The sequence below is a fragment of the Cheilinus undulatus genome, linkage group 12 (assembly GCF_018320785.1).
Source record: "Cheilinus undulatus linkage group 12, ASM1832078v1, whole genome shotgun sequence".
NCBI lineage: Eukaryota > Metazoa > Chordata > Actinopteri > Labriformes > Labridae > Cheilinus > Cheilinus undulatus.
The window spans coordinates 16,288,022-16,315,629 of record NC_054876.1 but is presented as its reverse complement, the minus strand read 5'-3'; the positions used below and the strand labels follow the sequence as shown (position 1 = coordinate 16,315,629).

The 27,608-nt window shown below is 38.2% G+C and overlaps 1 protein-coding gene across 4 annotated transcripts; it reads left to right on the top strand.

Annotated features, from left to right (window-relative positions):
• The first annotated feature begins 421 nt into the window (after positions 1 to 421).
• tbc1d8b (TBC1 domain family member 8B) lies at positions 422 to 26,638 on the top strand. 4 transcript variants are annotated; one of them, XM_041801050.1, is made up of 21 exons: positions 422 to 651; positions 6,333 to 6,443; positions 7,106 to 7,224; positions 7,492 to 7,717; positions 8,222 to 8,462; positions 8,989 to 9,196; positions 9,315 to 9,482; positions 9,568 to 9,729; positions 9,994 to 10,144; positions 10,333 to 10,547; positions 13,380 to 13,497; positions 13,614 to 13,899; positions 13,986 to 14,115; positions 14,186 to 14,284; positions 15,773 to 15,841; positions 15,945 to 16,185; positions 16,271 to 16,336; positions 23,063 to 23,155; positions 23,328 to 23,375; positions 23,486 to 23,583; positions 23,671 to 26,638. In XM_041801050.1, the coding sequence occupies exons 1-21, from the start codon at positions 525 to 527 to the stop codon at positions 24,100 to 24,102; spliced, it is 3,408 nt and encodes a 1,135-aa protein (XP_041656984.1). In that variant the 5' UTR covers positions 422 to 524; the 3' UTR covers positions 24,103 to 26,638. The 4 variants fall into 4 exon arrangements, with proteins under 4 accessions (XP_041656984.1, XP_041656986.1, XP_041656985.1 ...); XM_041801052.1 differs by having other exon boundaries at positions 23,660 to 23,917; XM_041801051.1 differs by lacking the exon at positions 23,063 to 23,155.
• The last annotated feature ends 970 nt before the right edge of the window (positions 26,639 to 27,608 follow it).

Genomic DNA, 27,608 nt, shown 5'->3' with positions numbered 1-27,608 from the left:
AAATAGTCGATGATATTAAAGGGAAGCTACAGCTAGAAAAAAATGTAGCTTACATTTCAGACCTTCATTTTATCGTCCATTTATCGTACCTAAAATGCTTTAATTTTATTTCATTAAGCCAGTTAATTTGTTTGTTTTTTTTGTTTGTCATCACTCTATTTTGAGGTTAACATTTATCACTAAAGTATTACCACTGATGTCCGTTAACTTATTGAATCCAAATAAAAGAAAATCTCCCTGGTATTTACAAATTATCCTCGAATAAAAGATAAGTAAACAAAACCATTTACTGTAAAGGTTTTCGTCATTTCATTCATGAAACAGTTGTGACACAGAGCGCCGCCTTCTAATCAGAAACTACAATCCCAGAATGCCTTGCAGCTCTGGCAGCATTTCTTGTCGACGTGGGAAGGGAGGGAGTCGGACACTAAACAAATGTCCACTGGTTTGATGTCGGGGCTACGTAACAGATAACTGTGACATGTCAGCGGGATTTAATAGATAACTCCATGAAATTTTAAACCATGTGGCTCAAACCTGAAGAGATTCTGCTGAAAAACGCCTTCAAGTTATGGGTCACCGAGAAGGATAACGAGTATTTCGTGCTGCAAAGGAGACGGGGGTACGGAGAAGGTGGAGGCGGTTTGACAGGTAACGTTAATGGTTTTGCTTTCACGTCCTCGCGCGTGTGGGAGAGCTGCTGCCTACGCGCTAAAACCACATTAAAACAGTTTAGTAGTTAACGGGTTAACTCACCATACCTTTGCTCAGCTAGCCAGCTGTCTGCCATATATAAGGGCGGGTACCGCTGTGTGACATAGTCAATACAAATAATATCCTCGTAGCAACAGGTACAAGTGTCGAAATGACGAGCCAGTTAATGGACCGAACAGCTGGTCTCTCATGTTGACACAGCAGGCTTCAGGAGCGAGGGACTGAGAGTAGGGGGGATATATCGACTTATTTGGCTTGTCTGATGTTTGCTACAGCATAGAGCTGATAAGGAGTTAACATGGGAAAAGTCTGTGATCCTGAAAATGGGCCTCAAAACTTTCAGCCATTGTTCCTGCAGATTCAGTCTCCTGTAACGATGCCAGCCAACAAAAGCAGAGTAATTATTAATGTAGCTATTTTGGAGCACCTACCTAACCGCCTCTCCCAGGACCGGTTTGTGAATATTTGCACCAGTTTCTCCTTGAGGCCAGAGAAATAACAGAAAACTCTTGAATTTATAATGTCACTGCAATGTCAGGGGCTGATGTTGCCTTAACTATAAATGTGTCAGCTGCTTTATGGTGACAGTAATGCTCAGGCGAGATGTCTGTCACAGTGTAGTTTATGTTTAGCCAAAGCTTTTCTGAGATGAGATGTTGATTTAAAGCAAGGAGGAACTACCTGACCTCTTTGTTGGGATCAGGCTGTTTTACTAGTGAAAAACATTATCAACATTATCAAAAACGTTTTCTGTGGTTTTAGGACAAACAGGGCAACATATGCTCCCGCTAAAGAATGAGGAAAAGTAGTGCATATTTTGCATTTTCTGTTAAAATAACAGCTCAAACTATTGTTACACTGTGTAGATATGATAGGGTGTGTACAGCAAGTTACGCCACTGTGTTATAGTGTACAATGTGTTGAACAACCTTGACATATTTATAACAGTCCAGTTAAAACAAGTTTTCAGTTGATTATTTACAGTTAATAAAGAAATGCCAACTCAGAGAAGCAAATTAGTCAAATAATTCTGCAAATAAAATATTTATTTTACTTTTAGCAACAATGTATTAACAAAATTATTTAGAAAGAAAAGATCTATGCTTGCTTATTCAGTTGGCATATTTTTAATAAGACTTCTGGGTATGTTTGTCCTCTGTATTGATAATGTCTAAACACTGGTTGGCAAAGTCCTGGAACGGTTATGAAACATTTATATATATTTAGGCAAAGTTGAAATGTTAAAAGCATATATCTTTTACAATTTTACCAGTAATATACCAGTAAACATACCAGTAATATAATTTGATATTTTTTAAGCAAAATGAGACAAGATTCTTGTTTTGATACCACAACACCAAATAATGGGTAATTTAGGAATATTTGATATCAGATTTAAGCTGGTATTTACAAATTTATGTAGGCTGAAACCATTATCAGTACTGAAATATAAATGTAGTTCAGACCTAACACTTAAGTCCCTCAAACACACTTTAAAGTCTACTGGACAAAGACAAAAACTTCAGCTGACGTAGGTCTATTGATCCTGCCTAAAACCCTGCCGTTTGTACGTAAGGTGGATATTTACAGCCAATACATCAGTCATAGATATCAGCAGATAATTTCATATCTGCTGATATGATACATTTTGTAACCTAATATGCTCTATACCAATATTAGTTTTCACGTGGACCTTTAAAATGCAGCTTGACATGTTTTGGCACGCCTGCCAATGTTTTCATAAACCTTTCCATTTGCTGACCCCTACGCTAATGTGATTACAAGGAAGGGCGTTAGAGACAATTTTGATTATTTACACTGGGATAACTAAGGATCTGCATATTTTTTTGTAATTCTTGATTGAATTCAGTAAGTCATAATTAATAAGGATGCACACTATTATCAGCATCATATCTGTATAGGCAGATAGAAAGTAGTCAGACATGACATTTGTGCCAGTATTTACAGCAGATATTTTGGCTGTAAAAATCTGCCTGTATTAGCTGTATATATTAGGCTTACAAACATTTAAGTAAGTGGAATTTTAGGCTAGGCCAAAAGTTCTGTGTCAGTTGAAGTCTTTCTCTTCACCTATAATCTTTCCTTACAGTTTAAAGTGTGTTTTAGGGACTGGAATTTGTTAATTTGTTCATCCTAATCCTAAAAGTTTAAATTGTGTTTTAAGGACTGAAAGATTTTTTAGGTCTAAGAATAGATTTAAATATCGGTAACAACTAAAATTAATTTGAACTATCAGCATACCAGCTATTGGCAAAAATCCACTATTGTGCAGTCCTAGATATTAAAGAATATTTAACAATATTGATTTCTGTTTTGATAGCACAGCAACAAAAATGGAAGTCCTGAGTACCAAATATGTTGGTTTCTGTCTTGCTAATGGCAGCTTTGGTTAAAAAAAACTAACTGAAGATATATTGTTTTTAAAGCTGTGCTACATTTTGTTATCAGTCATCAGGGATGCATGATATTGGAATTTTGCTGATATTTAAAAATTAATTTTTGCAGATAATGATATTAAATGTGGTTCAGACTTAAAGCTTTAAAACATACAATTTCAAGTTTGAGGATGAAGAAACTAGCAATCCTTTATACCCACTTTAAATTTCAAGGAATAGTAACTGATTAAAAAACAAAACTTCAGCTGACATTTGAGCAGCCCAAAACTCCACAAGCTTGTTTGTTCATGCAGCCAATATTTAATGCTGATATCAGCAGGTTTTTATAGCTAAAATATCTATTCTAAATATCGACAGAAATGTTCAAACTGATAATACAATGATGGACTTTTTAAGCTAATATCTGCCAATACCAATATAATAATAATCTTTATTTAGGCTCGAAATTCATTGAGGGCGAGCCCCCATTTACATTGACATCATGCTCATAATATCGTGCATTCCTATCAATCATTAAATAATTTGGATTCCATAATTTTATCAAACAATACTAAAGTGTTTGACAAATTTCAAAATAATGATGAATAGGAGTTAAAGTTAAAAATGTATTTCAGTCTCAGGCTTCTCTTTGCAGTAACCCATTAGAACTTTAACTTGTAAATACTGTAACTAATTGCGTTTTCTTGACTTTATATCTTGTTTTTTTTAACCATCCTCCTTGTTTGTATTATTTCCTGATTGCAAGTCAAACAAACCCTGAGGGACAGTAACGTGCTCTAACAAATAAGCACATCCATTTATATGGGAGAGTGTTGCATGTTTAGACAAATGGCTAAACGGGGTTTAACAAAGCACTAATGTGTGATCTCTTAGCAGAAGGCTTTTTTATGATTCAAGTGCATCCTCTGGTCCTCAATTCTAACTAATCCCAAAGTGAGTTTTTGATTCAGACACAGACCGTTATGTAAAACTGGCCGCATTGCACTCTTTGCTAAATTGTGTTAATCTCTAAAAACACCTGCAAGTATGAATTCAGTGCCTGTAAGGATTACAGCATGTAATGAACGTGACAGCAGTAGAGTAGGTAGTAGATCATTAATGATAATGCCTGTTGTTCTAGCTGAAGACAAAATGCCTGAAGTCCTAAAGCAGTCTAATGATAGTGGGGGTTAATAGGTACATCCAGCATGCTTCACTTGAAGCCCTCTTTAGCTCAAGAGCCTATTATGTCTGGTGTCTTTATATGTGTGTAAGTCCGTCCTCTCCTCTGTGCCGTTGTTCTGCTCTGATGAGAACATAATTTATCTGAACTGTGCTTGATCCTTTGAATCCTACACTACTTGGCAGCTCAGCAACAACATGTGGGAGCGTATCCACAGTCAGCAGGCAGACAGGCTGGTGTAATGCTGATGATGCAGTGCATGAATGTGGTTTCACTGCGACCCTGTTAATTATTCATGGAGGGCTTGTCACAGAGAAGTGGTAAAGGTAACAGATTTAGCTAATTTTAGCTGTGTGTCTCTGAAGTGGACCAGTGGGATATGTCATTTCTACAATGCCAGGATGAGTATAACACCACAGTCCCTGATGCATTTATAGATACAAGATTGACTGGTTGGATTAGTTTTACTTTTCAGTGCCATTTGTATGTTAAAGTTAAATAGTCTCAATGGTCAGTTTACAAGCCCAGTAACAACTAAAGGTTCCTAGTGTCTTGGTTTTAAGAGCAGCACCATTAATCTAAGGGATTGTTTAAGCAGTAAAAACAAAGAACAATTAAAACCTACCCACACAGGAGGGTACAAACATTTGATGGCTCTCTACTTTCTATTTTGTAATTCCTGAAGGTGTCTACTGTCACTTTGTCTTGAAAATGACAGAAAAAAACAAAACGCTGCTCTGTGATGGGTGAAACACCCACGTCTAAGCTTTCATTCGCATCTAAAGAGAACAGCCTCCTTTAAGAACACAAAAGAGACAGTAGGCTGAAAGATAATGACAGGAAAAATAGTAAAACTGACAAAGCTTGATTCAGTAACAGACCCCTTCCTCTTTGCTTCTTGTGGTCCGTTAAACACACCTTTGAAATGCTGATATCTTGTGCTTTTAACTTTTCTTTATTCGATTAGCCTTTGAACACTTGGATTTATTTTCTTGAGCTTATTTACCCTCTTTAGTTCTGGTTTGCAGAGAAAATGTATTTTTTCCCCTTTATGGCAAAAGATATCAAATTAGAGATAGGGAAGCACAATATTATCAACACGATATCTGTATGGGTAGATACAAAATTTTCTGCCGATATTTATGACCTACATATAAACTGTAAATATCAGCCTTATGTATGAATAAGTTTGTCAGGTTTTAGGCAGGACCAACTGAAAACTTAAGTTGAAGTCTTTTTCTTTGTTTATTCTCATTCCGTGAATTTTAAAGTGTTTGAAGGACTGATGTTTTAGGGATGAACTACATTTACACACTGGTATCAATATTGTAATTGGCTAAAATGAATTATTTGAGACAAAACATTTATTTAAAAAAGTATTAAAGTCTTTAAAAAGTTATTTTAACTTTCTTTTCCAGATTTCAGTTATATCACCATCTTTTATTTACGTATAAATAATTACTAGGCAAGCACAAATGTATTGGTTTGCCATCAGAATTAGCTGATATTAGCCCATTGGCAAAGAATGTGGCATGAGCAGATGTCACTAGCTGATGTTTTTCTGTCATGTCGCATCAGCTTTATGATGGAAAGCTAGTAAATCTAACAGCAGATTCAGAGAACTAAAAGAGTGTCTTATTGGGAGAAAATGTGTTGGACAAACACTGATCTTTTTATAAATGGTAAAAAAAAAATGGGGGGGGGGGGGTTTAGCTTTTTGCTTTTAGTTGATAAGACAGCTGAAGATAGATGGGAAACATGGGGAGAGAGAGTGGAGGAAGATGTGCACCAAACATAATCCTGTGACCAGAGTTTCAAGGACTATAGTCTCAGTTGCCTGCTCTACAAACTGAGCTAAACCAGCCCCCACACAAGGAAAAATGTTGACATCGGTATCAGCAGTAATTTTCACAGTCAGTGCAACTCTTGCAGTACTGTTGTGTTTTTTGTATTTTGCAGTCTTACTGAATAATAAATAAATCTGATATTTGTCTTTCTTTTATGTTTTGTTGAATATATGGATGCATTTTATGTTGCAGGGCTCCTTGTTGGAACTTTAGATACCGTCTTAGACTCCACATCTAAAGTTGCTCCTTTCCGGATTCTGCACCACACACCAGACTCCCAAGTGTACTGGTCGATAGCATGTGGTAAGTACATATATGTTTCCCACTTTTCTAGGGGTGCACGGTATTATCAGTCTGGTATTAGTATCAGCAGATATCAACATTTCTGCCAATATTTACATCCTATATTTTGCCTGTGAATTTCAGCATATATCAATTATAAATTTTGTCCATATATAATAATAAATTAGTGGAGTCTTCAGCTGAACCTATGTCAGTTGAGGTCTATGTCTTTATTTATCCTCATTCTTTAAACTTTAAAGTGTTTTTTAAGGACTAACATTTATTTCCTTGGTCATCCTCAAACCTCAAAGTGTTTCCAAAAGGACTGAAATTTCTTATCCGAAAAGCACATTAAAAAATTGGTATTGGCTAAACTGAATCTGTAAATAACAGCATATCGGATATTGGCAAAAATCCAATATTGTGCATCCCTACATTTTCCCAGTTTTTTCCATAGCAGGATTGGGAGATGATGTTGCATATTCAGTATTGTGTTGCAATACCATTAAACATGCAAGATTTATGTGCTGAAGTCCAGCAGATCTTCTGTAAGAAACACATATTTCAAAATCCAAGTTCAGGTGAATTCATTTCACACTAAATGTGAACAAAATAAGTCTTTTTCAGGGCTAAAAGAAAACCCAGAGATGAGGTTTTTTTTGTAACCTTTGTTTTTGTTGTAGGTGTCACCAAAGAGGAGATAGTACAGCACTGGGACTGGCTGCAGCAGAACATCATGAGGACGCTCTCTGTTTTTGACTCCAGTGAAGACATCACCAGCTTTGTACAGGGCAAGATCAGAGTAAGAACACACATGGGCTCAGAAAATCCCACAAAGCTAATATGCTAACAAGATAATCTCTCAGCAGGGCTGTAATTGTAATGCTGAATGAGATAGTGACTTCTTAATTCTTGTAAATCTTCACTTTCTGTCATAGGCTTAAACTTGGGTCAAAAAGACAGTTGTTCTGATTAAACTTTGTTATTTTAACATGTTTGACATAGAGATCTTGAACAACTTCAGGATGATTATCGATTAATACTCATTAAATCTTATTGAATGTTTTAGGGTCTGATTGCTGAGGAAGGAAAGTCATCCCTGGTGCTGGAGGATGATCCTGAGAAGTTCAGAGAGGCACTTCTGAGGTTTGAGAAATGGTTTGAGCTGCCGCAAGAGGAAAAACTGGTCACATATTACTCATGCAGCTACTGGAAGGGCAAAGTGCCGTGCCAGGGCTGGCTCTACCTCAGCACCAACTTCCTGTGCTTTTATTCATACTTGCTGGGATCTGAGGGTAAGACATTTCTACACCCTTTTTTGATGTGACTTTTTACTTTTTATGTGGCTTGATGGTAGCAAAAAGCAATGACAGCCAGTCAGTAAAATAGGCTTTAATTGCCTGAATGGAACATTTTTGAATACATTTTCATCATGAAACAGTGCTAGGAAATGACAGCTTTGATTGTAGTTTAAAAGCCATTACAGCATAGCTCATTGTGGAGGCACATCTACAAAGCTGTGTTGGTAATTGACAACTCTGGATTTTGTTGTAGCATGAAATTTTAAGAATTTTCTAAGTTGCTGTGAACATATTAATGTTTTCGTATCAAAAAAATCCTTATTATGGCCCCTGAAATCTTTCAGATACTAAGCTGCATTTCATAGATTTTAACATGAGACATTTCACTAAAAGAAGCACGAATATGTTAGTACCTTTAAATCTTTGATTCAGGATCTTTGTCATCCAGATTTTATCCATAATCACTGATTAAATTTTCACTTCATTTTGACTCCACAGTGAAACTGGTCATCTCCTGGGATGAGATCTGGAGGCTAGAGAAAACCTCGAATGTTATCCTGACTGAGAGTGTCCATGTCTTGGCTCATGGGGAGGATCACTACTTCTCCATGCTGCTGCACCTGAATGAAACGTTTGTCATCATGGAACAGCTGGCTGACTACTCCATCAAGCGCCTTTTCGATAAAGAGGCCTTCCAGAGAGAGCCAGCGCTCTCTGACCCTCTGCAAATTACCAAGAGGTACTGTCTGTCTGATGCTGTTAGTGCTGGCTGACAGCTTGAAGAACAAGAGCAAACATCAAGTCTGACTGGAGTCAGACTGCATTTGTGTTTGTTTTAATTTGTTGGCAGTGGCAGGGCAGGGCAGACATTTAAAAAAACAGTGCCAGGTACTCTAATATCAACTTTGAATTACAGCTTTTGTTTGATGTGGATACCCCAGGATAATAAAATTCTTATCACTATAGTTTTAAGACATAATAAAATAAAAGGGTATTTTAGAAAATGTTTTTGATCCAATCAGACGTTTATCCCCTCTGATATTTTTGGTTTAGATCTTTGTGGTGATATGAAATACTGAAAAGAAAAGAAAAAAAAAGTTTTTTGCAGTTACTAAAGATGGAAATCAAAAGTGGCAGATCCATCTGTGGCAAGAACCATTTGCTGACTGCTGTGCATTTGAGTTGAGATGTTGCTTTTAGGGCATTCTTGGAAAGCTCCAACATAATTTTCTACTCATGACTTTCTCTTTTTACTTCCCCCACAGAGGCCTGGAAGCTCATGCAAAGAGCGAGCAGTTTCGGATGTTTTTTAGGCTCCCAAAAGAAGAAAATCTCTTAGAGGTGCATGAAAGCTTTCTGTGGGTTCCCTTCAGTCATTTCAACACACTTGGCAAAATCTGTCTGTCCGAGAACTACCTGTGTTTTGCCAGCCAAGATGGCAGCCAGTGCCATATCATTATTCCAATGCGAGAGGTAAGCTGGAGCAAATGCAGTGTATAAATGCTTTTAATTTAATATAGGCTCAAATGGTGAGTGCTCTGATGAACAACAGAAAACTTTAAAAAATGTGCCGTCTGCTCTCTAATGCTAGGTAGTAAATGTTGAAAAGCCAGATGCCAGCAGCAGGGCTTTAACAGTGTGTGTGCGTGGAAAGAGGGCGCTGCGTTTCTCAGAAGTGCGGGACTATCAGCGGCTCGCCAACACGATTCGCAGCAGGTGTGGCATCAGTCCAAGTCCTCAGCACTCAGCCTCATCAGAGGTAATGCCTTTTACCTGTTGTTTTATTTGCATTAGGTGCTTTTATATCTGTAAATGGTAGTGATTTTTTCCCTCTGTCTCTAAAGGCTATAAGAGGCGAGTGCCAGTCACTCATCAACCACTTTGAGGACAACCCAGAGGACGTCACACTCATGGTGGGACAGAAAGACAGCAGCAAGGCCGTGAGCACAGAGGCACTTATGACAGTTTTCCACCCACAGGATGTTGAAAACCTTGACCCAAAAATGGTAAATAATGTCAGCCTCATTTTTACTTTTTGTGGGAAAAACATGACATTGTCTAACATATCTGACAGAAATAACTTTGTTGTAAAAATGCACCAGAACCATACACTGCTCTGCTGGATGGAGGTGTGTGAGTGGGCGTTTAGGCAGTTCAGGGGTGGACATGAATAAAAATATAGCATGCATCTCTTAAGATAAAGAAGCAGTTTTAACATCTTTGCTGCACATGTTTAACTCTATGCTGTGTGCTGTTGGGTTGTTTGACAGCTGAAAGAAAAGATGAAGGAGCAGTCTTGGAACATACATTTCTCTGAATACGGACGTGGCACTAGTATGTTCTTCACCAGAAAGACACGAGACCTGATCGTCCGTGGCGTTCCTGAGGCCTTGAGAGGAGAGCTGTGGATGCTGTTCTCAGGTATTTATATAAACGATGTCCTTCTGCAGTCGCTGATCTGCAGTATCAAGATTTTCTATACAGCCATGAATGATTGACAGTGTTAAATACTCAAGCTCTCACTTGACATAAATAATTAAGTACAACATGGTCTGTGTGGGATCTCAGCAGCATGTGTTTTTGGACTGCCTGTGGTTCTGCTTCTGTAGGAGCTGTGAATGACATGGCCACTCACCCCGGCTATTACAGCGAGCTGGTTGAACAGTCCCTAGGCACGAGCACTTTGGCTACCGATGAGATTGAGAGAGACTTACACCGTTCACTGCCAGAGCACCCCGCCTTTCAGAGCGACACAGGAATCTCAGCTCTGCGAAGAGTCCTCACTGCCTATGCATACAGGAACCCAAAAATTGGATACTGCCAGGTATTTTGATTCCTTAAGGCTTGTTTATAAAAGACAGAAAGCTGTGATTAACACTGGAACTACACTACTATATCACTGCAGCAATTATCATCTGTACATATTCGTCATATTCTGTTTGTTGCTGAAGGTTTGTATTAGGGCTGCAGAATTCCCTTGATATGAAGTATGATCAAGATTTTTGCCCATGAAAACCCCAGAAAAGATAGTAAATATTGACATTTGATATGTATGCTCTGTCTACAGAAATTATACAAAATCAACTTCCCTGTGCATTTTTTGTTAAGCCCCAGCAGTCACATAATCCCAGCCTGTACTTTTTTTCTGTTGTTGATTATAGTGCAATTTCTCCAACTGACAAGTTTCAACTTGCTTCTCTTGTACATAGGAGAATGAGAAAGATGCCTGTCTGATACAGTGCATTCAGGAAGTATTCACTTTTTACAAGTTTATGTTGCAGCCTACTGTAATCAAAATACACCATGAAGGCTCTCTATGGTAAAATGCCTCGCCTCATATCCATGTTGCTCTAATTAATCTACTTACTTTACTAATACCTAATGTAATCTATTCACTGTACTCAAATGCTCTCAGAAGGCTCTCTGTGGTAAAAGGCCTTACCTAATATGCATATTTGCACTAATTAATCTATTTACCATACTAATAACTATTTAATTTATTCACCTTATTCAAATGCTGCGAGTATTTAATCTATTCACTGTAACTCAAATGCTTTAAGAAAGCTCTCTTTAGTAAAATGACTTGCCTCATATGCAATCCCATTCATCAACTATCTTAAATGATCTTATCTACCTCATATACATCTGACCACATCCTTACATGTTTATTATTGTCTAGTGAGCATCCTTGCACCATTTGCATATCTTGCAACCATACTATCAATGCTCATAGACTTGTATGTTGTAGAAATAATACCTACAAGAGCTTGTACATATTTAAATCTTAATTTTTTATACTTTTTTTTTTTAGTTTATTTATTTTTTGTATTAATGTCTCAATCCTGTAGATGGTAAGCAAAGCTAACTGGAGTCATATTCCTTGTGCATAAGCATATTTGGCCAATAAAGCTGATTGTAATTGTGATTGTGGTTCTGATGCTACAGTCAGAAAAAGGAGAAATTATTCTCACTAATCTACACCCAGTACCCCGTCATGACAAAGTGAAAACAGAATTTTAATGTTTAGCTAATATATTTAGAATAAATAAACTGAAATATCCCATTAACATAAGTATCCAGACCCAATGCAAAAACACTTGAAATTTAGCTCAATTGAATCATGGAGGCCACTGTGCTCCTGGGAACCTTCAGTGCAGCAGAACTTTTGTGTGGCCTCACCTCACCATCGAGGTGTTGGTCACATCTGTTACCCTGCCCTTTCCCCTGGTTGCTCAGTTTTAAAGTTCTTCCATCTGAGAATTATGGAGGCCACTGTGCTACTGGGAACCTTCAATGCAACAGAGTTTTTTGTAGCCTTCCCCAGATCTGTGCCTTGGCACAATCCTGTCTCTGAGCTCTGCAGGCACTTCCTTTGATATATCATGTCCAATCAATTTAATTCACCACAGGTGGACTCCAATTAACAAACACAAACATCTTAGCAAAGACCAGGAGGAACCTGAGGAAGTTGAGATAAAATCAAGTGTAGCTGCAAATGGTCTGAATACTTATGCCAATGTGATACTTCAATTTTATTATTAATAAGTTTGCAAAAAATTATAAAATTCCATTTTCACTTTGTCATGATCAGGTACTGGTTATACATCAATGAAAATGTTTTTTATTGTATCATCAGGCTGCAACATAACAAAACTGAGAAATGTGAAAGGGGTCTGAGTATTTTCTGAATGCACCATATGCCTTTATATGCTCTCAGCAGACGGAGAGCACACTGTGCTGGATGGATATTAGCAAATAACTCGAGACAAGCAAGGAAAAGTATGCCACTGTGGTGGCAGCAATGTGACACCTTCAGTCTACTAACCTCTTAACAAATAATACAAATATGCCAAACAGACGTGTATATAGATATTTATATTGTCAAAACAGAAAGCCTTGCTCTTTACTGATTTAGATATATATTGCACTGAGTTTGTCCTTGCCTCCTGTGAGCTGCTGTGCACACATACATACTGCTGCGAGAGAGCTGGGAAAATAATTACCCAGCGTAAAAGATGAAAAACCTTTAGTGTGAGTAAAGCGGAAAGAGAAGGTCATTTAATTCACTGAGTCACAGTGATTCACATAACCCAGAAGTCCACACAAATAGAGCACGTACATACAAGTGCAAAACACTGAGCCCTGATTTATGACAGGGGATTCATGTGTTTTGATGGGAGGAGGAAAAAAAAAATGCATTAATGCATGCATAAAAAAACATGATTATCAGGAATGTCCACCCCATCTACACCCCTGATTTTCCCCTTTTATGCTTAGTTTCTGGCATTCATTTTAAGTCTGTAAGATCATCCTCGTTTTAACTCTTTTACAGTCACAGCTGAAGTCATGGCTTAAGAAAAAATGGACATCAAGAGTTTTAAATCCCAGTCTCTATTACTAATTTTTTTTTAATTCCCATGATAGAAAGGGGTGGAAAAACTCTGCAGCGGCCTGGTCCTATAAAAACAAAAAAATTTTCTGCAACTCAATAAAAGTCCAAGTCATCTAATACCAGCGAAAATGTTTTTAAAGAGGCAATTAGGCTCTTAAAAATATACCCTGTTATCACTGACACGCCTTTGCCTCTCTGCTATTGACCTTTTGCTGACAGCTGAGGTGTTCTGTTTGTAAAAGTGTGTCCTTGCGTATTTTTCAGGCCATGAACATTCTCACCTCTGTGCTCCTGCTCTACGCTAAAGAAGAGGAGGCTTTCTGGCTCCTTGTGGCCGTGTGTGAGAGGATGCTGCCGGATTACTTTAATAGGAGAATTATTGGTGAGAGCTAAAGAAGAGTACACCATTTTCTGTTTCAGATGGTTATTTTGGATCATTATATGTGAGCAGTTTAAAGGTTGAAGTAGCACCTTAATATTTTGGAAATCTTTCACCAGGTGCTTTGGTTGATCAGGCGGTTTTCGAGGATCTCATTCGAGAAAATCTTCCTCAGCTGGTGGAGCACATGACAGACCTGAGCTTCTTCTCTTCCGTGTCCTTGTCCTGGTTCCTGACTCTCTTCATCAGCGTCCTGCCTATAGAGAGCGCTGTGAATGTGGTCGACTGTTTCTTCTACGATGGCATTAAAGCAATTCTGCAGCTCGGCCTGGCTGTTCTTGACTACAATATGGATGCTCTGATCAGCTGCCATGATGATGCAGAGGCCGTTACAATCCTGAACAAGTCTGTGTGAAGACAAAAAAACCAAATCTAATTAATTTTCATGTCACTACTCTGTAAGTTACTGTATCTCTTCTTTTTGGCTTCAGATTCTTTGACAGTGTGACAAACAAAGACAGTCCACTGCCTCCAACAGTGCAGCAAGCTCCAGTGAGCAACAACGATAAAGCATCTCATGCAAATGTGGACATCAGTGAACTGATCAGAGAGGCTTATGAGGTACTGCATTTTTCCTTTTAGGTTTGTTTTTTTTTTGGCTGATTATTTAACCATTGTGCTGTTTTTCTAGAAATATGGAAACATTCGAACAGAGGAAGTGGAGAGTTCACGTAAAAGAAACAAACTGTATGTGATCCAGACGCTGGAGGATACAACCAAACAAAATGTTGTAAGTGTCCAATGAGGTACCTGTAGTTGGTGTGATTACAGTGTTACCTTTCTACTAGGGCTGCCAAAATAACCTGTTGACTTCAATTAATTAATCAATTAATTACACAAAAAACTGTAAAAAAAAATGCAAATTTACTGTGCTCCAGCATCAGACGTCCCTTTTCATACAACCATCCACATTATCTTTCAATCTTGGTGAAAACTTTTATGTACTTCTGATTTTTATTATTTTATCCATCAAGATTAACACCATTCAGGATTGATCAATAAGATACCCTGCCTCTATCACTCCTCCTCCCCTGTCTATGTGCCTCTGGTAAGATGAAACACAAAGATGTGCCGTCCAAGCTTTGTTTACATCTACGATTGTATTATTTTCTATTTTACTGTTCATGCAAATACACTCTTGTTGCTGCTTGAAAAGCTAGTAAAAACTCTAGATGAAAAAAACTCCAGAAATGCAGATCAGAGGCTTGTTTTTTACAATTGGTTATGTCACTGAAAAACGTCCTTGGTGCATGCTTGCATGCTGTGAACCTTACATTCTAGACTAACGAAACATTGATGAGTAGAGAGGAAAGAAGACTGTAAGAGGGCCAACAAGCAACCTTGTGCAGAGAAAAAAGGTGCTGAGAACTGAAGAGAAGCAACTTGATCAGAGAAAATTATATGGGGAATTCACACTTGATAAGATGAAAAACAAAATAAAACTAGAAAAGCACTCGGAGAACACAGACCTCTGCCATTAGCCCTATTTCCCAATATAACAGAATCCTTTAAAAAATTCCTGGATCCAGATGGTGACCTGGATCACTCCCAAAATCTAATCAGTTCTTCCTTATGCCATTTCTGACATTTCCTGAAAATTTCATCAAAATCTGTCCATAACTTTTTGAGTTATGTGGCAAACAAACTAACAAACCCTCCTGACCACATAACCTCCTTGGCAGAGGTAATAAACATGACAAGGTGGAAAACATATACAGGTTCATCTCAGAACATAGAATATTATGAAAAGTTCATTTATTTCCTATGACTTAATTTATTGTTTTTTGTTTTAATGTAGATGATTACGGCTTACAGCTCACAAAAATCCACTATCTCAAAATATTAGAATATCTTAAAACATCACTCCAAAATAAGGATTTATAAGACAGATATGTTGACCTGGAAAATTACGCTCATTTATGCACTCAGTTATTGGAGCTCCTTTTGCACAAATCATTGCATCAATGAGACGTGGCTTGGACTCTTGGGAGGCGTAACATGACAGAAAAACAAAGATGGAAATGACAGACAAAAAATAATACAAAGAAGAATTGCCATGGTGCAACAATCGTGCCCGCTCACTGATTGTGTGGTGGAAACAAAACCACCCCGTCTGCCTACTCACATTGAATTTTCTTTTATATATTTCCAGCTATGGGCACAGTTTTCTCAGCCCAGTTTCACCCAGAAATTTAAGGATGAATTTAATCCATTTCAGATTCGAGTGGTGTCGCAAGAAGTAAGACTCAGCACTCCACAGCTTGATGAGCTGTATAACTTGTTCAAAGTGAGTCATAGATATTAAACATAAAATTAATTGTCATCATATTTAATGCCAACAATCTGAATAGAAAAGTTACTTAAAGCTATCCTCTGTTTCCTGTCTTTAGCGGCAGCATTTCCTCAGCTGCTACTGGACGATTAAGAGTCCGGCGCTGCTTCATCATGACCCCAGCCTGGCCTATTTGGAGCAGTACCAGCTGGGTTTCCAACAGTTCAGCACACTCTTCTCCCTGCTAGAGCCCTGGGCTTTCTGCACCACCAAGAGCACCCTCTCTTTGTGGATTTTCCGCCTCATAGACGAGAATCAGGACGGCCTTATCAACTTTAAAGAGTTCTGCTGTGCCCTGGGTGTGTTCACTTGCTCTGCTCTCCTCTCTCCAGCTGCTAATATTGGTATCAGTGCTGCTTTAACTTCTAACTGCTTTTCCTGCAGATACTTTGTACAGCGGTTCTTTCACAAACAAGCTGAAGTTCCTCTTCAAGCTGCACTTACCACCAGGTAAGCTGTAAACAACTCATAAAGCAGTCAGTGCTGATATTGAAGACAAATGTGCTTTATTTTAATGATTAAAATGTGACCTCTTTAACCCTTAACCCATTACTTTGTCTCAGCCACATCTGTCTGTCTCTTGTCAGCTAAAAAAAACTGTGTTTGTGTATCTTCAGCTTCACCCCTGGCCTATTCTGCTCACAGCATGCCTACAGTAATGATATACTTCTGCATGCTCAAAGTTCAAACACTTTCAAGCTGTGGTTTTCTTAATTCGTAGCTGAGTTGCACAGAGGTAATATACAGGGTCAGGTGGAGATACATTTGAGCCTGTGAATGTTTGAGTTTTCATTTTAATAATCCAGTCCCTAATGCAGCATTTGTCAACTGAGCACTTTGCCTCAGGGACTAAGCTGTCCTTGAATATGTGTCTCTTGTCTGTGTGACGTAGCAGTGCGTGCTGAGGGCTGGAGTAAGAATAGTTCATGTAGTCTATGTTGGGTGAATGAACTTTGCCATGGCAACAAGGGGTGTTAGGAGCTGTGGGGGCATTTTGCAGTGAGCTAGTTTCCTCCATGAAGTGGATCTGTGATGAGGAAGAACTACTCTGATTACAGATGGCATATCAATAAAGTACAGAGGTAGAGGTAGTACAGCGATGATGGGCTGCTGACACAAAGCAGCAAAGCTTGTTTTATGCGTCTCAGAGAGTGCTTCAGGACCAAGGACAGGTCTCATCCTGTTGTCAGCAGGCTGGGGAGTAACAGTTTCATTACTAAGACAAGTTTGCAACCAAGTAAAACCACCCAAAAACATCCAAGTGGCAGCTGTGATAAAAGCTAGTTATATTTCTCAAATGCTTCAAAGCTTCCTTTCTTCTGGACTCAATGCCTTTACAAAAAAAGGAGATGAAGTTGTCAAAAAGATTCAATGCAGCAGCTAGATTTTAAACTCAAAAATCGACCCACATTTAGCAGTCTGATAAAAAGGGACCATGCGAGATCTCTCCCCATCACCAAATTAATGTTTCACTCATTTTTACCAGGCTACATATTATAGGCATTTTTAGAACGATAGATTAAACAGGGGCTTACTTTATTGGAGGCATCTGGCAACACACATATCCCCTCTTGGAAGTCCTGGCAGCCAATATTTCTCGCCTCTGTTGTTGCTGATTTTAAGCGCTGCCAATGCTGCTTTCCAGTCTTTCCAAATCTAAATGATATCATGACCAAGCATGGACCTTATTTTGACTGAAATAAAGCTTGTCTGCTTGAAAAACATCATTGATGTTATAAAGTATGCATTTTTGTTGGTATAAAAAAGAAAAGAAGGTTTCAATATTTCATAGCATTTGTGCAGCTAGAACTGTCGTCTATCTTAATATCAGCTAGTCTATCTTTGTTTAGAAAGCAGGAATTCATGACCAAAATGATCTCAAGACACTTTACAATGAGGGCAGGTCTAGGCCGTACTCCCCTATTATAATAGACCAGTGTTAATCATCAATATTATAATAAAGACTGTACACTGTTATAATAAAGACCCTCATTAATCACCATGAACACAGCACTAGCAGTATTTAGCCCAGTTACCGTGGGGACAAAAACCATCCCTATTATAGGGCAGGACTGCTGAGCACACCAGACTCATGTTGACAGCTCTCTGACAAAGCTGCACTGGAGTTAGAAAGGTCTAGAAGGAGGAAAGGGGCTGGAGAAAAGCAGGAAGTGGAGAGGGACAAGAGAAAAAACAAAACAAATAAAAGACAAATTTCTGGCTCCCAACTGAGTTAAAAACCCCTTACTCCACTTAACAGTGCTTGGGAATTACTTTTAAAAAACTGAAATTCTCATTGGAGGGGCAAATAATTTCCTCCTTATCTGCATATCTTGATGGCCCTGATGTCCTTCTTCACACACTGTAAAGCTTGAAGTCGACCTTTATTTGTAATTTTTTTGTGAATAAGAGTTTGATGTCAACATCATATGATGAAAAACAAAGTGTTTTGCTTGTGTTCCTGTTTTTTTTAAGGATGCGCTGTCGTCACTGTTACAACGCAAATCATGACTGGTTTTACGCTTGAGCACAACTGCGTATTTTAAAGTGTGCAGAGTAAGATGAAAAATTTAACACTGAGACCTCAAACTTGGCAATTTCACAGTGGGACAGCCCTGAGCTTTCATAAATTCAGTGAGCACCCACATCAAAGTCTGACCGTGGAAATGGGCCAAACGCTCGATTGATTAAGGCACTGAAATCATGGGCTATTTAGAGCTGAGGGGGTGCAGGTTTTCAGGCCAAACACACAGTTCAGCAGCTGTACTCACTTATCAGAGGAAAGGAGATGTTACACAAGGGCATCATCTGCATACAGATTTGTTTAAGGGAACTAAAAAATGTGTAATGTAGCTTTAGCTTGCATTTTAAGCTCAAATGAGGCCTGTAGTGTAAAAATAGTGTCTTACAATGGATGAAAATATAATATATATAATGTATTATTTTTCTCAAATCAAAACTATTCAATCAAAAACATCTTTACAGATCAAGTTCCATATTAACAAAGGAGCCCTTCTTTGATATTACCTGACCAACTCTCTCATCATTCGAACTTGTAAGTCCATGTATAGTTTCTGCCTTAATTTCCTGTAAGGATGCCAGAATTCCCTCCCAGAGCTGCTGTTTTGAGGTAAACTGCCGTCCATCCTCATAGAGCTTCCTTTTAAGGACGCTACACAGGCTCTCAGTTGGGTTGTGGACATGGAATGATGTTGGACACACCATGATTTTTTGGGGGATTTTTTTGCAGTATGGGATGGTGCGTTGTTTTGCATGAAAATGATTTTACTCTGGAAGGCACAGTTCTTTTTACACCATGGTTTAATTCACATTGTATTTGCATAATAATTTGTAACACAGTGTAGAGCGTGGCTTCTGCAGACCCTTAAAAAGTTTTTATTGGACTTTATAAATTTAAGGCCATAAAAATATTTTAAAGTCTTTATTAGTGAGTGGTATTAAATGTTGGAAGGTACTTGGTAGTCTTGAATTTGATTCTTAAAGTGTGTAGGATTCTTGGTAGAGGATTTTAAAAAGATAAGGCTTGTAGATTCAGTAACATCTTTTCAATCACTCTTTTAAACTAATTTTTTACAGACTTGTTTTTATGTGATTTTTCATTTGGCGATGTATTTATTTATTCTATCTTTCTTCCTTTATTTTACTGCTGCTCTTACTCTGTTTATCCATGTCTTATCCTTTGGATGCTATGTCTCAACACATTCTCTTCTGTAGTACAAAAAAATTGCATTGAATTTTGTTCTGATCTTGAATATCAGTAACAGATCTTATAACAGACACTAACTGAACAACACAGTGATCTTCAAGCTTAGCTTTGAAAGTAGCACAAATCTATCAGGCAGATATAATGACACTAACAGCTCATAAGGGTAATTGTTTAATCCTGTAGTGCAAATTAACACATGCATGCATACACTTAAATGCACACTCACACACTCACATTCATTGGTGGGAGATGAAGCATATAGCACTGTCGCACAACTCACATAACATACATGCAAGGGGGGTTACAAGTGGAATAAGCAATTTTATTGCATAATACATTGCATATATTATTTGAAAACTACAAAAAGGCAGAGTGATGTATAAATGCTATATTTTTTGCCTCAAATATAATGTGTAAAGGCATACATTTGAAGGTGACCTTTTCTGCTAAATATCTCTTTTCTTTGTGTCAGTATAGGGCACCTATAGAGTAGCTTTGAATGGTTTGCAGCTCAGAAAACATATCCATCGTAGTCTGACATCCATGAAAACCCTGCAATTCAGGCTCAGCCTAGTTTTGAATGCTGTCTTCAAGAGCCTCCTCTGACTGATTGGTGTGACTGCTTACCTCTGATTGGCCATCTCTCTGGAATCCTTCCACTGCTAGATAGCTCTTATCATTTAAATTGTGAACTTTACAGGTGAGGGGGAATTTGACAGAGCTGCTTGACTGGCTGTTCTAGATAGGGAGAACATTAAGTCAGAGAGGTAATGACGTGATGTCAGGCTGGGGTAATTCTCAGAACCTGGTATTTAGGGAAGTAGGAAAACAAATCCAAGGGTCACAAACTTATATTGGTCTTCTTATAATAGGGTAAAGTCTTCATTATAAAATTAATGATTACCGCTGGTCTATAATAATAGGCAGCACCAGAGAGTACGGTCTAGACCTGACCTCTTGGTAAAGTGTCTTAAGATAACTTTGGTTATGAATTGGCACTATACAAACATTGATTGATTGATTTTTTTTGACTGATTGATTGACTGACTGATTATGTTGTATAGCTCAACCCGTAGTACAGTGATGTCCCATTAACATGGCTGGTTTTATACGGCAACAGAACTGTGAAGTCCACTGATAAGAGATTAAATAAATTAGCCTTTGTTAATTAACATGATTTCTGTTTGGTTCAGTACTGCAGTTATTTCCCTGAATACTTCATGCAGTGACCATAACTGACATTTAAACAGTTTATATGACATAATATGAAAGTAGACAGCTGTACCAATAATAAAGAGAAACAGCTGATCTGAGGCTTCATATTAACAAAACCGTTTGATGTTAATTCAGTTTCACATCTTACACTGATGAATCAGGCTGAAGTTTTTGCTTGGAATCTGCTTTTTGTACTAAAAAATAGGTCCATATCCAGTATCCAGTAGATGATCACAAATCAGTGTCATCAGTACGGTTGTCCAATTCCGATACCAGTATCGGTAATGCGTCCGATACTGCTTAAAATGCAGGTATTGGTTCGGCGAGTACACAAGTTTATGCACAATTTTGATACTGTTTGGTTTAGCTTTATATTTTACTTTGTTTAGCCATGCTAAATGTTATAAACCGGGCTATAAACCGGGAATCATTTCTTCTTCGCTGCCAAAAGCACATCATGCATGGGAAACTGTTCTTAAAGCACTGAAGAAGAACTAAAGGACCCACTGCAGCAGCAAAAAATGGTGGCTGTGTGACAGTTATTCTCTGAATGTGATCTTAAAAATGCCTTTCAGACCGTTGCTGTCGAACAAAACAGTAAGTAACACAATTTATCAAAAGTTAAATAACTTTTGAACTATAAATCGTTGCCTCTTGCTTGTTTTTCCTCTTGAAGCTAGCCATTCCCACTGACGCTGTTGATGCCTTTGAATCCCATGTGGTAGCATTTTCAGTGAGCCTTGAACTCCTGTGACTTTTGGGGACTTATGATTAAATCCACACCTGTAAACTCGATATTGAATGTCTTTGTTTTCCTTTTAATCTAATTGCAGTCATTTATAACTGCTAACTCCAATGCTAACCACCATATTTTTTACTCTTTGTGAGGGTCTATCAGCCAGTTGCAGGCTGTTTTGTAATCACGTGATGCTGCTGGTATAGAGCATAAAGGAGAGAGAGATAGAGAGAGCCTGTAATGCAGCCCCCTGTATTATTGTTATTTTAATGTTTAGGAGTAAAACTCAATAATCAGCAGAAAAACAACTTTAGGATCACAGAGATGCTGAACATATGATTTTATTTAAAGAGCCATGATCTGAGTCAAATAAAGGTCTAAAATAATTTATTAGTCTGCTGCTTTGTTAGTCAGTCTAGAAAGTTCCCTCTGGTATTGGATCAGTACTCACTATCAGCTGATACCCAACACCTTGGTATTGGAATCGTATCAGGAAGGAAAAATGGTATCGGAACATCCTAGTCATCAGTCCAGCGTGTCTTTAGGGAACGGTATGGATCTCTGTAAAGTACAAATATTCCTAATATAAGTCGATATTAGTTTGTCTCTCCCCCCTTTTCATCCGTTTCCCAGTGAGCAGACAGCTGTATTTCAGACTGTTTTGCCACTCAGCCCAGCTGAGCAGTTGCACTGAAAGTGATGTCAATGCATACCTTCTAGACCAGTGGTTCTCAAGTGGTGGGTCAGGACCCAAAAGTGGGCTGTGAAGCTGTTTCCAGTGGGTGGCTAATGTGTGTGCCAGAAAAAAATACAAGGTAAAAAGTTTATGATGTATAAAAGCCCTAAGTGGACACACTGTATAGTACATCTGTACGTTTTTCTTTGGTTTCTTGTGATGAGAAGGAAATTTCATATTTTTTTTTCAAGATTTCAACTTATTTAACTCCTTTCCTGGATAACACAGCTGTTTTTCCCAAGATCGTTTGGAAATTCCTCGAGAAATTACTACATTTCCATGATTTCTTAGGAAAAGTTGAGTAAAATAAAATGTATGCACAATTAACCAGTTATGATGTGCTTAATTAGCTCACCCTAACCCATCTCTTTTGTTCCGTTTATGGTCCAAACTGTAACATTTTTATAAAACATTTAAGTGGCTGGATGTTTGAAAGAATGAGAGTTGCGATTTCTTGTAAGGAGTTGGTGGTGAATCTTTGCATGGCCAGTTGAGAACCACTGCTCTAAAGGTCTCCTTTAAATGAAAGTCCAATACACTGACAACCTTATCTACTGAATCATTAACACACTGTCAGCACTCACAAAGACTCAAACTACAGCAGGAGAGCTAGATAGGATTTCATCAGATTGTATTTAATAACCTGATATCTCTCTGTATGTTAGCATGTACTGTATGTTACTAATTTCATCTCCTTTGCTTCTGTGGATCCTCGGCCTCTTCATCTTTCCTCTGAGTGCACTCACAGTCACTTTTTTCTAGCTTTCACAGGGAGTCCTTTGCACCGAAAGGAGCAAAGAATCCAGCACTTTATCCCAGTGACTGAAGACTCTTCTCACTTGAGTCGACTCGCTGGTTAGCCTCTTTACTCTTTCTTCTCCTTTAAAAACCTTAGATTACTCCTATTTCCTCTATTTCTCTCTTTTGTAATTGTTGCTTAATTTCCTGAAAGGAGTTGACTGGTGTTGAGACACTTTTCTTTATAGCTATTTTTTTTTTTACACCATTGTTGTTCTTAATATTTCAGCATTTGATCTTCCTGAAGATGGTGTGATCAGGAAAAGCCCCGAAAGAGGTACTTCTCACTTGACTTTAACACAAACACTACATTTCTGTAAAAACATAAATAGTAATATGTGTTGGGTTGGGAAGATAGTGAAAAGTTTGTGTTTTTAAAATGTACAGGTCGAGGAAAAGTGGACCTGCAGGCTTACCTGAAACAATGGCAGAATGAAATCCTTAAGAAAGAGGAGACAATAAAGGACCTACCCAGAATAAATCAGGTAATCCCCATTCATGTTGTGTTGATAGACCTGAACTTACATATAAGAAGAACAGAATATGTCAACTGGTTTTTAGTCTTATTACAGACCCAGTTTATCCAGTTCTCCAAGACCCTGTACAACATATTTCACGGTGATCCAGAGGAGGAGTCTCTGTACCGAGCCGTGGCCCATGTTACCAGCCTCCTCCTGAGGATGGAAGAGGTGGGACGGAGGCTGCAGGAGCCCAGCAGCCCACGCGGGTCCCTGAAGTCAGCCAGCGCTACCACGTCCTCTACAGAGGATGAATCTCCAACCGAAGAGGCTTCAACTACCCCTGAGGGCTCCAACACCTCCCACAACAGCCAGGACACCGGGCCTGACCTCACAGAGGTGGAGTGGTCATTCTCATTTGAGCAGGTTTTGGCATCTCTACTCAACGAGCCGGCCATCGTCAGCTTCTTTGAAAGGCCGGTGGATGTTCAGACTAAACTGGCACAAGCTAAGGTCGCCCAGCTGAAGCTGAGGGCTAATAAATGAAGATAAATCAGAGAGTTGATTTTACTTCTTACTTATACCTAAAAGTCACCATGCATTTCCTTCACTATTTGGAAAGGGCAGTGGGCTCTTGGTGAGGAAAACCGTTAAAGGACTGTTGGAGTGGAGGGGACATCAGATTTGAGATCTGGTGCAATGTGTGTCAGTGTATGTAAGGCTGTTGAGTTCAAGCAGATAATGATCAGTATTGATGGCTGATGAAATAAACTTAATCTTAAGGATGTGTCAACACTTTTTTCCCAGAACACTGACCAAAAACATAAGTGTGTTTTATTGTAGTTTCTCCTCGGGTTTGAACACATTTTAGCCGTTTCATTCCCTAAAGTAAGATCGGCTTCTTAGGGCTTTAGTAAAATTTGAAAATATCTCCCCTTCTACATGCCATGGAGCATTTGTATCTAGAAAGGGGCATTGATTACAGCCTGATGTAAGTAGAAATAGAAGCGCTTGTCCTTCCTGCCGTCTCTGATGTCATTTTGAGGTAGAGATTCATAACCACATAACCTTAGACAAGGTGACAGAGAGTCCACTGACAACATCATGGAAATCCTGATGTTTTTTTCTCAGTCAGACACGTCACCGCTGTAAAGAAACCAATTTGTAAGTGCTACTGTGTCCTGTGACTAAAATGTCTTGTTTCTGGGCAACATCAGTGTTATTTCTGTGAGAAACACCAGCTTTAAAACTCATACAGGCACAGAATCAACAGCAGAATTGTCCCTAGAAGCCATGAATCGAACACAGAGATGATACCTGAAACAAGTTGTCAGATTCCTTTTATAGAGAGGTGCAAGATTGAATTATGGCATTTATACATTTGCAATAATACACAAGAGGAAGCTGCACTGCCACAGCACATTCATCTGTCTCTGTTTGACTAATATTGAAGCACGATTTCATGAACAGTTTGAATTTAATTCTGCTGCTGTAGGGAAACCTCAGTCTGCCTCTGACAATGTTCTGTGTTTAGGTGATGTGCTGTTGGCTTATATCTGTATTAATGTATATGTAGGATGTTATGCTCTAGTATAAGCAAATCTTGTACATATTGGTAAGTTCAATAGTCGTTTGATTATTGTATTAATGAAGCTTGTATTGAAAATGTGAGATATGAGCTTGTGGACACAACTTAAACATTCTGAAGGACATTATCAAAACTCAGGGTGCAATTTGTGTAAATAAAAGGGAGTAAAGGGATATTTTTCTGACGTTGGACATATAAAGTATATGACTGAGTTCTACAAAGCTTACAGATGTCTGTAATGTTAGAATATAAAGCATGTGTAGCATTGTTAAGGTTCTGTCACATTATGCTTGCCTTTAATGAAATGCAACTATAACTGCTCGGAAAGCCAGACTTAACTTACAGCCTTTCAGTTTACTTTTATCTGTGCTTCAGCTGCTGCATTTTCTTTGTTGCTGCTTGTACCTGCAGTGAATCACTGCACAGAGATTCACAAGTTATAGTTTTGCTGTATCTCGGCCAGATCTCAAAGGATTTGGGAATACTAAAGGTTAGTGCTGCTTCAGCTGCAGCTTATGATCTCCAGGGGCCAAATTCACTGACTCATAGAGCTTTATCAGTACTTGTGATGGGAACAAATATTTAGGAAGCTCTACAAAGTGCAAGTGCAATTGTATGTTTCCTGTATGTCACTCTTTTGAAGTTTGCTTTATTTTTCTATGTTTTTCCTGTCGTATTGATTTTTTAAGACCAGCTGAAATTTATTCCATTGTGTTATTATTAGGTAAATTAATATAGATGGTTATATTTGGTTTATGTCATCTGTTGAAAATAAGCAAAAATGTTTTGAAATTGAAATAATATCTGTATCCCTGTTTACATGACTTGTGTAAAATTGTCCATACATCAAGTACAGCAAATTCATATTTGATTTGTCATCCCTTCTCAAATCTAAAATGTGATCAGTGACTTCAGTCTGGTTTCACAACACAAAAAAAATCCCCCTGACCATGGTCTGACTATTTCAGTGTGACTGTTCCCTTGCTTCTGTAACGTCACCAAACATTTTACACATAATTTTAAGTGTTCGAGTCTTTCAGTTTTAAGCTTGTTTACTTGCTCAGTCAAAAAATGTCTCAAGGATTAACTACTGTTTTGAGAAGGGATGCATTTGCCTTCAAGAATAAATTTGTCTTTATGGAAGAAAGGTAAAAAGTAGTTGAGACCAAACAATCCTTCAGCTCTGGTTAGCTTTTGGAAAATGGCACTTAAGTTGTTGTTTTTTTTTTTTCCTGAAAATTTCATCACGCCGGTGTTTTCTCCATTGAGAACCACAATGTAAACAATAGGCATGGATAGTGTTCAAGCCTCTGCATTAATGAGTGGTTAACCAAGTTTTATATGTGCAAATGCAGCTTACATTAAAAACTTGTTTTGCAAAATATGCAGCCCACAGATATTTATGTAGATCAGCTTTTTTTTTTTTTTGTTTGTTTTTTTGTTTTAATGACTGTTATTTTGATGCTGAGATGCCCAAATAAAAAGTGAAGGTTCTATCAGTACAGTTTGGCTCATTTTGACACACTTTAGATTTACATACACAGAATTTAAATTGTGGCTCATGAAGTGTTGAGTTGGACCTTTGCATTTGTTTTTAGATTTATAAACCTCAACCTTGTTGGTTGTCTGTTGATTAGATATACAGTTCATAAAAAAGTAATTAACCACTTTGATCTTTTATCCTTTTATTGATAAATCAATCATGGTCACAATTTGGCATTTTTGACAAAAGTAACAACAAAACTTTAATGTCAAAGTAAAAACAGAATTCTACAAAGTTGTATAATGACGGTTGTGTTTGGAAGGTCCAGTCACTTGTAAATCAGCATTCCTGGCTACCATTACACCATGAAAACAAAAGAACACTCAAAGCAACTCAGAGAAAAGGTTATTAAAAAGTAGAAGTAAGGCAATGGATACAAAAAAATTCCAAGGTACTGAATATCCCCTGGAGTTCAATTAAATCCATCATCAAGAAATGGAAAGAATATGGTACATGAGTAAATCTGCCGTCTGCCGATCGGACCGTCCTCACAAACTGAGTAACTGTGCAAGGAGACTGGAAAGAGAGGGACCACCAAGACACCTAGGACTACTCTGAAGGAGTTCCAAGCTTCAGCAGCGGAGAAGGGAGAGACTCTGCACACAACAACTGTTGCCTGGGTTATTCACCAGTCAAAGCTTCATGAGAGAGTGGCAAAGAGAATGACGCTGTTGAAGAAAACTTGAAATCTCAACTAGAATTTACCTGAAGGCATGTGGGAGACTCCATGGTCAAGTGGGAGAAAGTTCTTTGGTCTGACCAGACCTAAATGGGCTTTTTGGCCATCAAATGAGATGCTATGTTCAGTCGACACCAAACACTGTACATCACCATAAACACACCATCCCCACTGTGGAGCACGGTGGTGGCAGCATCACGCTGTTGGGATGCTTCTCAGCAGCCTGGAAGGCTTGTAAAGGT

Bases quoted from the DNA above. Each gene is read 5' to 3' on its own strand.
- tbc1d8b (XM_041801050.1), top strand. From the start codon at position 525: ATGTGGCTCAAACCTGAAGAGATTCTGCTGAAAAACGCCTTCAAGTTA. The intron at 13,900-13,985 runs GTCTGTGTGAAG...TTTTGGCTTCAG, and splicing joins GCCGTTACAATCCTGAACAA to ATTCTTTGACAGTGTGACAA. The intron at 23,376-23,485 runs GTACTTCTCACT...TAAAATGTACAG, and splicing joins CAGGAAAAGCCCCGAAAGAG to GTCGAGGAAAAGTGGACCTG.